Source organism: Sinocyclocheilus grahami, unplaced genomic scaffold, assembly GCF_001515645.1.
Source record: "Sinocyclocheilus grahami isolate Dianchi unplaced genomic scaffold, SAMN03320097.WGS_v1.1 scaffold70.1, whole genome shotgun sequence".
In the NCBI taxonomy this organism is placed as follows: domain Eukaryota; kingdom Metazoa; phylum Chordata; class Actinopteri; order Cypriniformes; family Cyprinidae; genus Sinocyclocheilus; species Sinocyclocheilus grahami.
This window is the reverse complement of record NW_015505249.1, coordinates 1,856,996-1,874,254: the sequence shown is the minus strand read 5'-3', so window position 1 is coordinate 1,874,254 and position 17,259 is coordinate 1,856,996. Positions and strand designations below refer to the sequence as shown.

Genomic DNA, 17,259 nt, shown 5'->3' with positions numbered 1-17,259 from the left:
GCCAGATTGTCATAGCAAAGTCAGAATGACCTCCTCTCCTAGGTTCACGAAACGGTCGTCCATAAAATGCATTGCTGTTCTGTTGTAAGTAATCTTAAAGATTCCTAAATGCATCTACTTCTGGAAGGCCAAATAAAGTGCTTTTGCTTTCGCCTAGAAACACACAGCGTCTCCCTGACATGCTGCTTCAACACTAACTGCGGTTACTGAAACCACGCCTTCTTTCTTTGCGTGCACATTTGGGCGGCATTATGCTAATCTTTCCACATAGTGAGGTAGATATGTGGGGGCGTGTTAGAACGAGCCGTTTTAGGGGGGCGTGGCAGAGTCTTAACTCTGATAAAGAATATTTTTGATAGAGATTTTGTTTTTTTATTCTTTGCAACTTTAGGGATCTTATCTATGCACAATCAGCTTGTAACACTCCAAAGAGAAAGGAAAACTTGAAATCGCATCATATGACCCCTTTAATGCACGGCAAGCCGTTGATTATCCCACTTATTCCATGGTCATTTGCCAAGTTATAGACAAGTTAAAACTAGTATTGCTCTTTGCAGCGCAATATTTGACCGAATGGGTAAAAATTACGGTTATTTTTATCAGTTTCAGAATTATAACATTTATTTGAATTAATTATCGATCGGTTGTTCGAGAGAGAGAAAGAGAGGAAGATGACAGTTGTGTGTGTGACCTCCTCGTCGCTGAGGAATATAATGCAGTGATCCAGTATCTAAGCAGTTTTATTAATAAAAGTCGCGGGGCAGCGTTGACAACAAGTTTATGTTGGCCCTACTCCTGAACGTTTCTGTGTGTGCAGCGCGGTGTCTGATCTCTCTCTCTCTCTGTGCGAGTGTTTTGTGTGTGCGCATACATTAAAGCAGCAGCGCATTAATATAGAACGGTGATTAAACTGACTTTTTACTGTTTTAATGCATATCTGCCAGCCAAGCAGAATCAAGAATTCTAATAGACCATGGAATGAATGAAAGTAAAATACTCTAAGAGCACAGCAGTGCGTAGTATACCTGTTGTAGCACATTGTTCACTTTAAGAGTACATCTTATGTTTAATTTAAATGTATCATTTTTATTTCAATGTAAGACTATGTTTTATTTATTTTAAATTTAACAGTAATTTACTTTCAAATGCCCCAATTGCTGAAGGGTCTGCACAACTTTTTTTGTACAAGTTTAAGTTGCAGTAGCACAGTAGCACAGTGCACCTGTTTGCATTTAATTAAGACTGTAATACAAATAGTTGAGTTTGCCAGGTGCATACAACATTTATGACAGGTTTTCATGAAAGTGTTGGTCTGTTTGTCTGCTTGACAATAAATAAAATTGAAGTGAGATAAACAAACTGAGAAATGTTATTTTTAATTAAAACTGATTTGGCCAAAGTTTTCATTTGGGGACATAATTTGAAGTTGGAAAAAAAGTAATAAATTGCAATATATCACAATATATTTAAAATCGGAATAATATTGTATCATGATAATATCGTATCGTGGGGCCTCTGGTGATTCCCCACCCCTAATACATATACATTTAATTATATACTAATTAATTTATTTGAATTATAAATAATTTATAGAATATTTACGTTATTTAGAATTTTGACTTGCTAAGTCATAATTGAGATTTAAATGAATTTTCATGAAGATTTACATAGGTCAAAATTGTGAGATTATTAAATTATTTTTAAAATCTACTTTTTGTCAGAATTTACCTTTTATCTCAGAATTTTGACTTAATTTTTAAGATAATTTTATTCTCAGTATGCCATAAATCCAACTTTTATCCCATAATTATGATTAGATTTCTGTTCACTTTTCACTTAGTTTAGTAACCTGCTAACGTCAGACTTATTCATAAGACCACTTATATTGGAATCAGTTGTCAAGTCTCCGGTGTGGTATTTACTTGTTTGTAAAGCAGGTTCCATCAGGCCCTGTCCACACGAATGCGGTTATTTTTAAAACCGCAGCTTTTTCTACGCGGTTCGTTCACACACAAACGCAGCACCACGTTACTGAAACCGAACATGTTTGAAAATGCCTGCCAGGGTGAAGATTTTCAAAAACTCCGGTTGCAGTGTTATTGTGTAGACAGCGAAACCAGAGTTTTTGGCTTGTGACGTTGGAGCCTGCGCTGTTATTTTTGCCTACTGGAAACTGTTTCAGGTTTTAATGCATATCTGCCAGCCAAGCAGAATCAAGAATTCTAATAGACCATGGAATGAATGAAAGTAAAATACTCTAAGAGCACAGCAGTGCGTAGTATACCTGTTGTAGCACATTGTTCACTTTAAGAGTACATCTTATGTTTAATTTAAATGTATCATTTTTATTTCAATGTAAGACTATGTTTTATTTATTTTAAATTTAACAGTAATTTACTTTCAAATGCCCCAATTGCTGAAGGGTCTGCACAACTTTTTTTGTACAAGTTTAAGTTGCAGTAGCACAGTAGCACAGTGCACCTGTTTGCATTTAATTAAGACTGTAATACAAATAGTTGAGTTTGCCAGGTGCATACAACATTTATGACAGGTTTTCATGAAAGTGTTGGTCTGTTTGTCTGCTTGACAATAAATAAAATTGAAGTGAGATAAACAAACTGAGAAATGTTATTTTTAATTAAAACTGATTTGGCCAAAGTTTTCATTTGGGGACATAATTTGAAGTTGGAAAAAAAGTAATAAATTGCAATATATCACAATATATTTAAAATTGCAATAATATTGTATCATGATAATATCGTATCGTGGGGCCTCTGGTGATTCCCCACCCCTAATACATATACATTTAATTATATACTAATTAATTTATTTTAATTATAAATAATTTATAGAATATTTACGTTATTTAGAATTTTGACTTGCTAAGTCATAATTGAGATTTAAATTAATTTTCATGAAGATTTACATAGGTCAAAATTGTGAGATTATTAAATTATTTTTAAAATCTACTTTTTGTCAGAATTTGCCTTTTATCTCAGAATTTTGACTTAATTTTTAAGATAATTTTATCTCAGAATTTTGACTCAGTATGCCATAAATCCAACTTTTATCCCATAATTATGATTAGATTTCTGTTCACTTTTCACTTAGTTTAGTAACCTGCTAACGTCAGACTTATTCATAAGACCACTTATATTGGAATCAGTTGTCAAGTCTCCGGTGTGGTATTTACTTGTTTGTAAAGCAGGTTCCATCAGGCCCTGTCCACACGAATGCGGTTATTTTTAAAACCGCAGCTTTTTCTACGCGGTTCGTTCACACACAAACGCAGCACCACGTTACTGAAACCGAACATGTTTGAAAACGCCTGCCAGGGTGAAGATTTTCAAAAACTCCGGTTGCAGTGTTATTGTGTAGACAGCGAAACCAGAGTTTTTGGCTTGTGACGTCGGAGCCTGCGCTGTTATTTTTGCCTACTGGAAACTGTTTCAGGCTTCTGATTGGCCAACATGGCTTTTACGGTTGAGATTATATCGCCACCTGTTGGTTTGGCATGCTCTTGACAGTGCTTCATAGCATGCGTTTGCGTTTTCATGTGGACGGAGATTTTTTTTTAAATGGAAGAAGGAAAAAAATCTGTTGTGAAGGTTTTGAACATGGTCTCTTGTGACAGCAATGAGTTACCACCTGTATTTATCCATTGAAATCAAAACTCCGTACAAGCTTTTTTTTATCAAGCACTTTTTAAGGCTTACTATCTTAGCTTAAGAGAATTACTACTAGTTTAAGAGATTAGCAGCTTGCAGGCAGCATGAACTTCCATATGAATTACATGTGGGAAACACATTTCATTGACCTTATGAACATCACGTTTCTGGAATGTAATGGATTGTTGAAGGACCTACTGGAAGATTTAATCATGTTTAATGCTGACTGCAAACTGAGAGCAAGACAAAGATTAAACAAAAATACTAGAAGACTGCTTTTATTCAGCTGTCTCTGGACTGTGTTTCAATGTAATATTCTCTGGCAAAAGAAAGAGTTGTGGCAGCGTAATACTCCAGGCTTCTGATTAGCCAACATGGCTTTTACGGTTGAGATTATATCGCCACCTGTTGGTTTGGCATGCTCTTGACAGTGCTTCATAGCATGCGTTTGCGTTTTCATGTGGACGGAGATTTTTTTTTAAACGGAAGAAGGAAAAAAGTTTATAAAAGTACCCGTGTATGTGTGGACATGGCTTAGAGTTGTATGCAGTAGGTAATCAGGCAGCTCACTAGGTGTGCATGCTGTATGCTCACTCACAAAGGTGACGTCTTCACGTAGCTGACGTTGCCGTGCGAGCGTGGACACTCAGGGTTAACGCACTGGAAACCTCCTCCGGTGTTGATACAGGTGGTGCCACGGCTGCAGTTGTGCTGTTGTGTAAGACATTCATCCACATCTGGAGCGTCCGGAGGAAAGGGACACATTAGATTCAGAGAGGGGAGAAATAATAGAGTGAAAGAGAGTTGGAAATGCTGGCTACATGAGGCACTGTTTGTTTGGACTTTATATCTGATTTGCGTACAGTTCTCTAATGGTAGACGTGTTCCTGGCTAATAGTGTCACCTGTGTTGAAATACTTGGTTTACATGAAAGTTTTCAATCCCTAAAAATCGATGTGTCCTTAAAATATACTTCTATAATTATTATTCAAAATCTGTATCTCATGATTAGTACTGACCCGCATCATTGCACATCCAACACTCCATAGCATTACATACAATTTCATGCAAGTTATATGCATACATTTTACATGCATAAATTATTAGTATCTGCATATTGTCTTCATACCTTATTTTATATATTGCTTTCTTTGTTACCCTGTCTATTTGCTGTATATAGACAAACATTCATAATCAAGCCACATTTCTTCCACCTGCCCAATGAAACGCTTTTTATTTTAGAATAAAATATCATTTTATTTTATTTTTCTAAAATAGAAAGCATTTCATTCACTAGTTGCAAGAAATTACTTTCAGATTGCTTTTTTTTATCTATATGATAAAATTTCATTTAATTTGATTTATTATTTTATTCTAAGATATTCATAATTTCAACTAGAAAATTATCTGCTCTTTACACACATAGTTAACTCCTGAAACTCATGTATTCAAGCCAAATTTCTTCCACATGGCAGAATAAAATAAAATATTTAATTTTCAATTTATAAAATTATAAATATTTTATTTTATGTACTATTTTATTGTAAGACCATCAGAATTTCAACTAGAAAGGTAATCTGCTGTTTAAAAACAGTTAGCTACACAAGTTACTAATACAACGTAGCAAATGGCAATTCAACTATTCAAGGAGGAAATACAAAACATCAGAATAATGGTATTTATTTTTTGCTTCATGTAGCACAAAAAAAAAAAATTTGACAATACATACAAATAATACAACAAGATACCCTAATTTAAATATCAAACTTACACTACATAAATATTAGGGATGGGTCACGAAAATCAACTAGTTGTTCAAAAAAAGGACGGGTTGATTAGTGATGTCAAATACATTATATATTTTAGTTTACTTTTTTTTCTTTTTTCCTCAAATTAATGCTACTACCAAAAATTATCTTTATTTTATTTGCAAGATTGATTCACGTCAACACTGCTGGATGATCTCTCACTTTTGTTCTCCGAATGTTCCTAAGCCTCACCAGCCAAAACCTGAATCAACCTCTTCTCTTCCATGTCCTCATTATTCGTCTTCATCTGCCCACTTCATTTACCCCTGGAGGTCTTTGTAAGGTGTCCAAATGACTTTCACAGAGTATGTCCTGCCTGTCGCTTTTTTAGATTCACATTCAAACCACTAAAAATAGAGGGTCTTTCAGCAAAGACGTCATACGGGTTTGGACCGACATGAGGGTGAGTAAATAATGTCAGGTTGTTTATTTTTAGTTGAATTATTTCTTACTGTCCTGTGACATCAGGCTGTAAAACACTACTATTCTCAACCCTTATTTTTAAGAGTGTGTGTGTGAGCGTTTCTCACTCACCCTCACAGTTTCTTCCATCAGCGAGCAGCTTGTATCCGGTGGGACAGGAGCAGTGGTACGATCCTGGGACGTTTACACAGGCGTGACCGCACAGAGGCCCGCCACGGTCAGCCTTATACACCTCACATTCATTCACGTCTGGGCACATGCACACATAATAACTCAACATATGATTACATGTGTGGATTTGACAAGAGACAGTGACAGAAAGGAAAATAAAATATAGGGTACAACAGGGCTAAAGGCACATCTTAGGGAAAATATTCTTTGAACTACTCCTATAGTATATAATTGCAGAAAACAGACAGCACATCTTGTGGGAAAATAAATCATAAAAGTGTTTTGTTTAAAAATCATGCATTGATACAAATACTCAAGTAATATGTTTTGCATAACGTCTAAGTTAATGCTGTTCAAAACAACCACTTCAGCAAGGTTTGTGCTATTGCCTGTTTATTCTGATAAATAAAAGATTTATTTTTGTTTAATAAACATAAAAATGTTCATTTAAAAAAGTAAACATTCTGAAAGCTGTGAAAGAGATCCCATAATAACTTAATATGGCTTTATAGTTGTAACAATAAATATGATATGATTCATATCGTATTTTTAAATATGCTGGTTCGATTGTAGATATGGTGATGTTATCACCATCTGAATCTAACCATGTCATGTCAACAAGTGGAAAAGTCAGCCTGTTATTTATTATCATGTCAATTATTGTGCCTGTTGTACCCTACTGTAAGAAGCTACACCTTTGATGAAAAGGCTAATAATTATTGAAATCATAAAAATGTAAAATTATAATTAAAAATAAAAAAGCAATCAAAATGAAACACTAAATATGGAATTAAATTTGTTTTTTTTTTACCTACATGTCATGTGACCATTAATCAAGAACTGTGAACATGCGAATGTGTTGTTAAATTATTGAAATATTAACTGTTTATAGTAAATATTTTAGGTTAGAGGGGTTTGGCTGACAAAAAGGTTTGGAAATCCCTGACTTAAAGAGTTATTTTTACCTGATCTGACATGTTAAAGTGGCCCTTATTAAGTGTCATCTTATAATTATTGTTAATAATACATTTAGCATTTACTGGTATAATCAGTGTAATGGACAGCCTCCAGCAGTTTATTGCTTTAATGCATCCTGAGATCTTTACCAAAATCCCTATATGCGGTTGTATGATGGACCCACCCTGACAGATGCTGTTGTCTGAGGTGCCGCTCATGTGGAAGCCAGCGTCACAGCTGCAGTGCTGAGCTCGGTCCACTTTGGCACAGCGGGGCTTGCGGCTGAAGGCCGGGTCATTCATGACGCTCCACTCCGGAGGGGCTGAGAGACACAGAGAGGAAATGGAAAAGAGGAGGCTTAACCTCCAACAAACACACATATATTCACATGCATGCTTTCATTTAAAGACCAGGTTAAAGGTGAAGTGTGTCATGCTTCACTACTAGCAGCTCCATTTGGAATTGCAAAAGTTTTTTTTTTTTTGCATTTTCTTAAGAAGTCCCCACCATGATGTTAGTGGGTTTTTAATTTTTAGGCATGGATGTGTGGTTGATATCAGGGGTGGGTGATCCGTCCACTACCTACTTTTCAATCTAATCCAAAAATGTGGGGGTAACGCATTACGAGTTACGTAATCAGATTACTTTTTTTCAAGTAACTAGTAAAGTAACACATTACTTTTCACTTTGTTTTGCCATTGATTGACTGACAGCTCTCCTGTTGAGAGAAATCAGGAGTGAGTGCAGAGGCGTTGCGTGCGCCGTGTAAACATGATTGTTACTGTAGTTATAGACTAAATGTGAACATGCATTTACTCATATCACTCGCACAAAAACAGATTCAGTATTCCTCAAAATGAATAAAAACAGTGAAATGCAAACTCTAAATATGCAACCCTGCAATAATTAAACCTGTATCCTTTATGTATTTAATCCCATTTTAATAATCAATGTCTTTGCTGCTGACATTTGATGATCCAATTCAAACCATACTAAGCAACAATTATTTTAGATAGACAACATTTGTTTCATTTTTGTTTTTTTATTGCTGAAGAGTGTTGAACTTTCTTCTCCTGCATCCTATTCTTCATGCAGTCTGAATGGTTTGTTTGAGCTGCGCCCTCTACTGCACAGATGTGAATTTGCATTTCCTTCTGCCTGTTGTATTTGCATGCAATTAGTTACTTTTTTAGGGAGTAACACGATATTGTATTGCATTACTTTTAAAAGTAACCATTTCCTTTTTGTCATACTATGGAAGTCAGTGGATACTGTCAACTGTTTGGTTACCAACATTCTTCAAAATATCTACTTATTTTGTGTGCAGCAGAAAAAAGAAACTCATACAGATTTGGAACAGCTTGAGAGTAAGTAAATGATGACAGAACTTTTATTTTTGGGTGAACTATCCCTTTAAAAACTAGCATAAAATAGAATCACGATAAGATCGTGGGTCACCGATCCTTCCTGAAAAAATCGTGATATGATATTTTGGCCATATCACCCACCCCTAGTTGATATGTTCCAGATTCCCTTCTGTCCCGTCCTCCTGTCTGCTGGTGACACGTATAGAATAGATTAATGAAACACAGACCTGTCTGCGTCTGGTATTGACATTGACTCCCGCTCCAGTTGTGTGGACAGGTGCACTTGTACTGGTTCAGAGCCTCCACACAGGTGCCGCCATTCTGACACGGGTTACTGGTGCACACGCTCACATCTGTGACTTTTGTGTGCAGCAGAAAAAAGAAACTCATACAGATTTGGAACAGCTTGAGAGTAAGTAAATGATGACAGAACTTTAATTTTTGGGTGAACTATCCCTTTAAAAACTAGCATAAAATAGAATCACGATAAGATCGTGGGTCACCGATCCTTCCTGAAAAAATCGTGATATGATATTTTGGCCATATCACCCACCCCTAGTTGATATGTTCCAGATTCCCTTCTGTCCCGTCCTCCTGTCTGCTGGTGACACGTATAGAATAGATTAATGAAACACAGACCTGTCTGCGTCTGGTATTGACATTGACTCCCGCTCCAGTTGTGTGGACAGGTGCACTTGTACTGGTTCAGAGCCTCCACACAGGTGCCGCCATTCTGACACGGGTTACTGGTGCACACGCTCACATCTGTGAGAAAAACAACTTATGTGCTGACCAATGTTTGTTCTCTGATTAGCTGGGATCAATGATGTTACAGTTCACAATAAACAGGTTTAATGGCAAATCATCCCAAATAAATGTTGGCCTGTTTAACACTTTAAATCTGTATTGTATAAAGCGCTATATAAATAAAGGTGACTTGACTTAATGCTACTAATCTTAAAATTAGAAATTAAAATATATTTGGTATACAGAAAATGGATCCTATTTTTAGGACAATTAAACAAGATTTACATTACCAAAGTGAACTCAGGCCTTTTGCAAAATAATTTATGGAATTAAAATTAACATGAAAAATGCAATACAATAATTTTAACCAATGATTTAATGCAACATAAAGGCAATACAATAATTTTTTATAATGTTATAATTATTATACAACAAATAATGATATGCTGTCATGAAAATAATGTCACAGTGCAAAATATCTTTTCGTTTTGACTTTTCTTTTCATTTTTATGGTGAAATATGACCCCAAAATGTTTGATTTCATTAGATTCACCCTGAATGGTTGTGTTTTGTAAAGCCACTAAATCAGCTTTTTCTTTTTTGCAGATTTCATTATTTTTGATAGTTCATTCTATGGCAGATTTTATCAAATAAAAAATAAATATAGTAAAAAAGTAATAAAATATTTGTTATATATACAACTTAAATCAATGATTTAAATCATCATAAACTAGAGGCATTCGGTTTATTTAGTTATCCATCTATCCTGTCATGAAAATAATGTCACAAAGCAAAATATATATATATATTTTGATTTTGGGGTGAAAATGACCCAAACATGTTTGATTTCATGACATTCATCCTGAATGGTTGTGTCTTGTAAAACCACTTATTGTATTATCTGGAATACCGTCTTTATCGTGGATTTTGCAGTCCTAATTAAGGCAGAATGAAAGAAATAGTTGAAATGTCCCAGATTCTTATCTCCGTGTCTGTACAGAGCTGAGGATTATGTGTCCATGGAAAACGCCTGAATTGTTGACGGAATTAAACGAGCCCACATTCTTCCCTATTTCCTGTACAGAATGGCACAGTAAAATGAAACCGATCTCCTGGAATGTTAACAAACGGAGGAAGGGAATGTTGAGCGGCTTCTGAAACCAGTTCATCTAAACTGCGTTCTCTCATTCGGCCGCTGTCACATTCACAGTATCTGATCGTAAACGGTTGTGAGGTCGGTTAGGTTTACAACAGCTACTGTGCCATGCAACATCTGTCTGCAGCAGCTGCGGGAGGCAAACTTCCATCTGCTCTAGCTGGGAATTTACTGCCGCTGCTGTAAATATCTGTAATGGACAGTGAGAGCATGCTTGTGAGGCCCGTGGACAGAAGAAGTGTTAACACATGTTCACCAGAGATGAGCAGATAGAGCACTGTTAGCTACACATGTTAAGGCAGAGAGAGATCCCTGAAGAGCTGATGCAGTGGTCCCTGAAACCACTTGCTTTTGATTTGATTTGTGGTTATTTCTATAATAAAAGAGTAGTGATGTAAGTATAGGGTGTAATGCTGTGGTGGAGTATCTGGTTTAGGTGATTCATAAATGTTTTCAAAAACAGTGCTGGGGGTAACGCATTACAAGTAACGCGAGATACGTAATCAGATTACTTTTTTCAAGTAACTAGTAAAGTAACGCATTACTTTTTAACCCGTGACAGACACCAAAAGTTTCTCCTCCAACATAGCAGTCTCTGGACTTTCTAAGCAACGGTAAACTTTCGTCCTCACAACGGAAGGCCCGCCTCTCCGTTCATTCGATTGGACAATGGAAAAAACGCGAATGACGTCGGACGTTGTTTCTGCTCAGAGTTGCTTTTTTTTCAACTTCAGGCGCCCAGAGCGCTCCTGCAAAAACGCGAGGCGCATGCAGAACGCTCTCTGCCAACCGAAAACAGTTCAAAACACTGCAAAAAATGTTTTCTGTGTGAACGGGGCCTTAGTATTCATCAAAATGAATTAAAACAGTGAAATGCAAACTCAGAATATGATGCAAATCTGCAATAATTAAATATGTTAAATAACACAAATGTATCTAATCCCATTTATTAACTAATATCTTTGCTGCTGACCTTTGATGATCCAGTTCAACCATACTAATAAGCAAAAATGACTTTAGATAAACTAACAATTGTGCTTCATTGTTTTTTTATTGCTGAAGAGTGTTTCTTCTCCTGCGTTCTACTGTACAGACGTGAGTTTACTTTTGCTTCAGCCTGAGGTTTATTCATTACACTTTTTGGTGTGAAAGGGCTTTTATATTTGCTATAAATAGAACTTCTTATGTTAAAAACAATCAAGCCCTGCTCATATTTAAAAAGTAACGCAAAAGTAACGCAAAAGTAACGTAACGCATTACTTTCCATAAAAAGTAACTAAGTAACGTAATTAGTTACTTTTTTAGGGAGTAACGCAATATTGTAATGCATTACTTTTAAAAGTAACTTTCCTCAACACTGTTCAAAAATATGCTGAAGATTGTTCGGACAGTTTGCATCATTGTGGAATACTGTCAAAATCAATATGCAAAGTAAAATGAAGTGTATTAAATTATCAATCAAATCAATGCATAATAAGGAATGTATGATAACGAATGCTTTGAGGACAGTTTGCATCATTGTGGAATACTGTCAAAATCAATATGCAAAGTAAAATGAAGTGTATTAAATTATCAATTTCAAATCAATGCATAATAAGGAATGTATGATAACGAATGCTTTGAGTTCAGTATGAGAATGTCAGTGACCACAGAAAACTCTTTTGACCTGTTTATTTGTTTAAACAGGTATTTACGGTGGAAATAAACCAGCGTGATCTCATGATAATTCGTATGTATTTTACGTAAAATGTGGTTCTATAAAACGTACATTTACTTACGTTTTTACAGGCACTAAAGCGTACAATACTGACGTATTTTCAGCCTCTAAACGTACAAAACTGACATATTGACGACACCTACAAATGAATCCTTATGAATATTGAAATCGCGCATCAGTTTTATTAGTTTTTAGTTGTCATATGAATTACCTTGTTTTCAATTGCATTATTAAATTGTTTAACGTTACTCATTTACTTTTTTGGCTCTGGCCTGCATTCGTCACAGATTGCGACATGCCGTGTTTCTGGTGAGGATGGATTTTTGAATGGATGGGATTTTTGAATGAGGCCCATCACGAGTTCACGCACGGAGTGGATCGGGAAAATTATCTGGATAATATTTTCAGCGATTAACAACATAAATTCTGCTCTGGATCACACAAACCTACTGTATTCCGCCAGAGAGGACTGCGGGTGCAACGCATCGTCATTTGGATTACTTTTAGTACTGCTTGCATATTTCGGTCATTTGCGTTTTATATCCTTTTATATTCGCTATAAAATGGGTAGGTTAAGGGGTCTAAAAATCTAAATTGCGCATTAATAAAATTATAAAAATGCATATTCGCTATAAAAATGGGTAGGTTTAGGTTTGGGGGTAGGTTAAGGGGTCTAAAAATCTAAATCGCTTAATGATAAAATGATAAAAATGCATTGATACGAATATCTTAATGATATAAAAGATACGTAAATATTTGTAAGTTTTTTAACTAAAAATACGTAGCGATTTGTACGTTTTAAACGTTGAAATACGTCTAAATTGTACGTTTTAGCATTAATAAAAACGTACAAAAGTGTACGTTTTGTGCTTGTAAATGTTACGTATTAATACCTACGTATAAACATGAGACCAGGCTGAATAAACACAGCCTTGCACTCAAAAGCTGATATGTGAAGCAGTGTTATTTTAGTTTTATTTATACACTATTATAGTTTTTTATTAATATTTTGTTTTTATTTACATTTATTCATTTGGCAGACGCTTTTATCTGAAGCGACTTACAGTTGAGGAATACAAGAAGTGATTTATCATAAGATAGATCATAAGAAAGTTTTCAGTCTTCGTTCAAAATAGTAAAAGCTAGGACAGGTAGGGATAAAGGATATAATAGAATAGAAAAAGTGAAGGCATAGAATTTTTTATTTTAATTTTTTTTATGAGGATGCAGTTAGATGCTCACGGAAGAGATGAGTTTTCGGTTGTTTCTTGAAGATTGTGAGGGATTCGGCTGTCCGGATGGAGTTTTTGTTTGTTTCAGTCATTTGTCTGTGCCTTTTATAATTTTTCTCTTTATTTTTTTATTTCCGTTTTGGTGAATATGTCAACTTAAACTTAGTTTGTTGCCATGGCAGCTTTCTAATATTTACTAATATTTATATTTGATCTATTTATATTTTTACACTAATGTGAAGAAAATTGAAGTGAAGATAATTGTGTGAAGATAATCCCTGTGTTATGGATAAACAAAAATAATAATAATTCAATATATAGATATATATTTCACATTACAGTAATGTGAATGGGGGTGATGTGCTTAATTGTTATGAAAATGTCAAAATGCAATAATGCATGTTCTACATTTTCTACATTAAAAGTGAATGAGTAAAAGGAGGTTTGGAATCAAAAGTTTTGACTTTCCGGCCAAAGGAATGTTTCTTCGACAACAGTGCTCACGATCCTTCTCCTGTTTATTTTCTTTCCCAGAAGGCTTAAGTGCGAGAACTTGCAGATGTAAAAGGTTCACTTTAGTCCCCAAAATATATCAAAACTGCCTATGAACATAGTTATGCTTTTTTCACCAACTCTGAAAGGTGCTTTCGGACCTCAAAACTCTCAAAATAGACTCACTTACCTGCAGAAATATAGACATTACACGGTCTGTGCTGCCTTTAAACCTAAACGCTCCCCTCAAACACACGGCCCTTTCAAACACACTGCGGCACGCTCGCCCCGTCCCACTGTACCACTTGGAATGTCCCGAATGCTGCCAGCAGCGATATTAAAGGAAGTCATCAATAGCATGCTTAGCATAGTTGCGTGCTATCGGACCATGGGCCGGCGTAATGAGATTTGTGCATGAGCTTAACCTCTGACCTCTGAGACTTCATACAAAACACAGACTGAGGTACTACCAGTCTAAAGTCTGGACACTTCTATTTATTCTTTATTAGGATTTTCTTATTTTAGAATAATATTAAGGTATCAAAGCTATGAAATACCACAGATGGAAGTATGTACGTAGTGAGCAAAACATGTGAGAAATGAAAACTAAGTTTGAGCCGTTTAGATTACAGCTCTGCTCATGAGGTGCACCCTGGGATGCTTTTGAAAACTATTGAAGATGTGTGATTTTATGGATGTCTGTTTCTGCTTCAGAGTGGAAAATAAAACGGATTAGATGAAAAAAAATTGTAATAAACAAAAATGTGAATTTTGGTATATGAATTAATGAGAAATATTGTTGTAGTCACAAGAAAAAGTCACAAACTTTATGTATGTATGTATTTATTTAACTATAGGTATAAATGGGTCTTCATACTCATGCATAACATTGGTTTCAGCCTTGGGATTTTTTTCTCACAATACTGATATAAACTAAAAAAGTCAAAATTGTGAGATAAAAAGTTACAATTGTAAACTGCATGTAATTACGAGTTTCTAACTGGGATTCTGAGAAAATCGCAATTACCTATTTTATTTTTTTTATTCCATTGCAGAAATAAGCTTCTATGAAATACTACTTGCTCCGTTAAAAATTTTTTTTTAAATAATTTATGAGAAATATATTTATAAGAAACTTCAGTTTTAGTGTATAAGAAATAAGTATACAATTTATGTTGGTAATATTTTACAATAAGGTCTCATTAACGTTAGTTAATAAAAATGCAACTGTTCATTGTTAGTTCATGTTAACTAATTTGGTTAACTAATGTTAACAAATAAAACCTTATAGTAAAGTCCTATATTTGTCAACAAAATAAAGCGGTGTTATTTTAGTATAACTGAGATACTATAATAGTTTTTATTATTATTTTAAATATTTTGATTTTATTTAAAGTTTTAGTAATTTTTGTTGTGTGTTTTTGGCGGGTTTTTTTATTAGTTTTTATTGATTTTTATTTTAGTACATCAAGTTAAACAGAATGAAAATGAGCAACTAGCTGAAATACAGTAGGCTTTTTTCATATGTATTTTATTTTCAGTTAACTTAAAAGTTGAAAACGTTTTCGGTTTTGTTAACAATAACAACCCTGAACTGAAGATTTTAGGTCAAATGTTTTTTTAAGATCATGAGTTCAGTCAAGAGTGTCCAATCTTTTGAGCGGTAGTGTATTTGCAGTCCAAGTTGAAACTTGACCTATGAAGCTGGCTCTTTTTACAGTAGCCAGTTGAACCCGAAGCATGAAGGCCATTGAGACGCACCATGGACAGGAATGCAATTACAGGTGTTTTGCTGCATTTCGGGACATTTAATGCTTCTTTAACGAGAGCTTCATTCAGTGCAGCTCAAGAGTGAAGAATGCTCCTCTTTCTTCATTGCTCCTTATCTTTCTGCCTGTGTGTAACTGTGTGTGTAGTGCTGGTTTTGCTAGCTGTGGTGTTCACAGTCACTTTCTTTCACAAGCACTGGTATTCAGGCTTTATCTCGGTACTGTCACCCTGAATGGGATTTCAGATTACCCAGCTCGCAATACAACAATAGAACGGTAGTCTCGGTGTCTTAGTCCAGGAATTCTGCTCAATAACACAGATATAGTTACATGGTGAAATGTAGTTACATAGCAGCTGTGGGCTATGTATGATGATGATACATTGTTTTGAGTTTCTAATCCACTACAACAATAAGTTAAAACAATTCTGTGTTGCAGGAGTCTTTAATCTTTTCAGGTCAAGAATCATGTGCCACATTTTATTTGTTATTTTATGTACTATAATATTTAAGCAATCACGTTGTGTGATTCTATCAGCTGTTTTGCGAACGAATCACTATTAATCTAATCGGTCAAATGGGTTCGCAACAAGAACTGAAATAGTTTGCGATTCAGATTGATTCATTCGGACAGTTCACTCACGCACTGAATCGTTTGGACGGGTTTTTCTCACCATAACGGGATCCTTTAAAACCCACATCGGCGATGAAGCAGCTCTTTAGAGCTTGTGAATGAGCAACACACAGTATTGCAGGAAAAGACCATTTATATCCATATATTGAAACATTAAATATGAGTATTATAATATGGGGACACTTTGTGATGGGGCTGTGTCATAGTACTTATGAAAGGCTAGAAACGCCTTTCAATGATTCACTCACTTGTTTCGTTGCTGAACAAATCGACGTCTTTGAGTGAATCGGTTGAATCGATGATTCACTCATAAAAAGCACACACTTGTTTACTTGCTGGATGAAGGTGTGTTTTTGAACGAATCGATTGCATGGATGATTCAGTGACTCTTGCACTGAAAATGCATGAATATATTTGTAATGTTTTTTTTCAGTTGAATGATGAATACTGAAGTACACAGTGGTGCAACCTGTTGAACTGTACGTTTACCCCCTTAGTGTCTCATTTTATACATGTAAAATGATATTTACTATCTACCCTGACTAAAGGTGTGTTTACATTAGCGAAATTTGAGGGTAATTTTCCATGCAAAAAGGCCAGTTGTACATTGTCAATAGCAAGATTTTGCAGAGCAACGCTAAATGTGACTGCACCTTAAGAATATTCATCTTCCAATTAAGGGCAGCTTGCATATTTATTTATTTTGCTGGTTATGTTATTTTATTCATTTATTTATTTGTTGCATTATGTATAGACTCTTTCAGTGTTTATTAAAAATCAGCTTTTATGATTTTTTTCAGTTGAATGATGAATACTGAAGTACACAGTGGTGCAACCTGTTGAACTGTACGTTTACCCCCTTAGTGTCTCATTTTATACATGTAAAATGATATTTACTATCTACCCTGACTAAAGGTGTGTTTACATTAGCGAAATTTGAGGGTAATTTTCCATGCAAAAAGGCCAATTGTACATTGTCAATAGCAAGATTTTGCAGAGCAACGCTAAATGTGACTGCACCTTAAGAATATTCATCTTCCAATTAAGGGCAGCTTGCATATTTATTTATTTTGTTGGTTATGTTATTTTATTCATTTATTTATTTGTTGCATTATGTAT

At 35.0% G+C, this 17,259-nt stretch overlaps 1 protein-coding gene across 2 annotated transcripts in view; it reads right to left on the bottom strand.

The window, feature by feature from the left end:
- Positions 1 to 17,259, bottom strand: part of LOC107585467 (fibulin-7-like) — a 30,714-nt gene that overhangs the window by 7,360 nt on the left and 6,095 nt on the right. Inside the window, exons 4-7 of one of the 2 annotated variants that reach the window (XM_016272489.1) lie at positions 9,034 to 9,159; positions 7,212 to 7,349; positions 6,011 to 6,148; positions 4,267 to 4,405 (exon numbers count right to left, since the gene is read on the bottom strand). In XM_016272489.1, coding sequence (XP_016127975.1) covers positions 4,267 to 4,405; positions 6,011 to 6,148; positions 7,212 to 7,349; positions 9,034 to 9,159 — 541 coding nt within the window. Of the gene's footprint in view, positions 1 to 4,266; positions 4,406 to 6,010; positions 6,149 to 7,211; positions 7,350 to 8,621; positions 8,748 to 9,033; positions 9,160 to 17,259 lie in introns of both variants that reach the window. The other variant, XM_016272488.1, reaches the window with a different exon arrangement.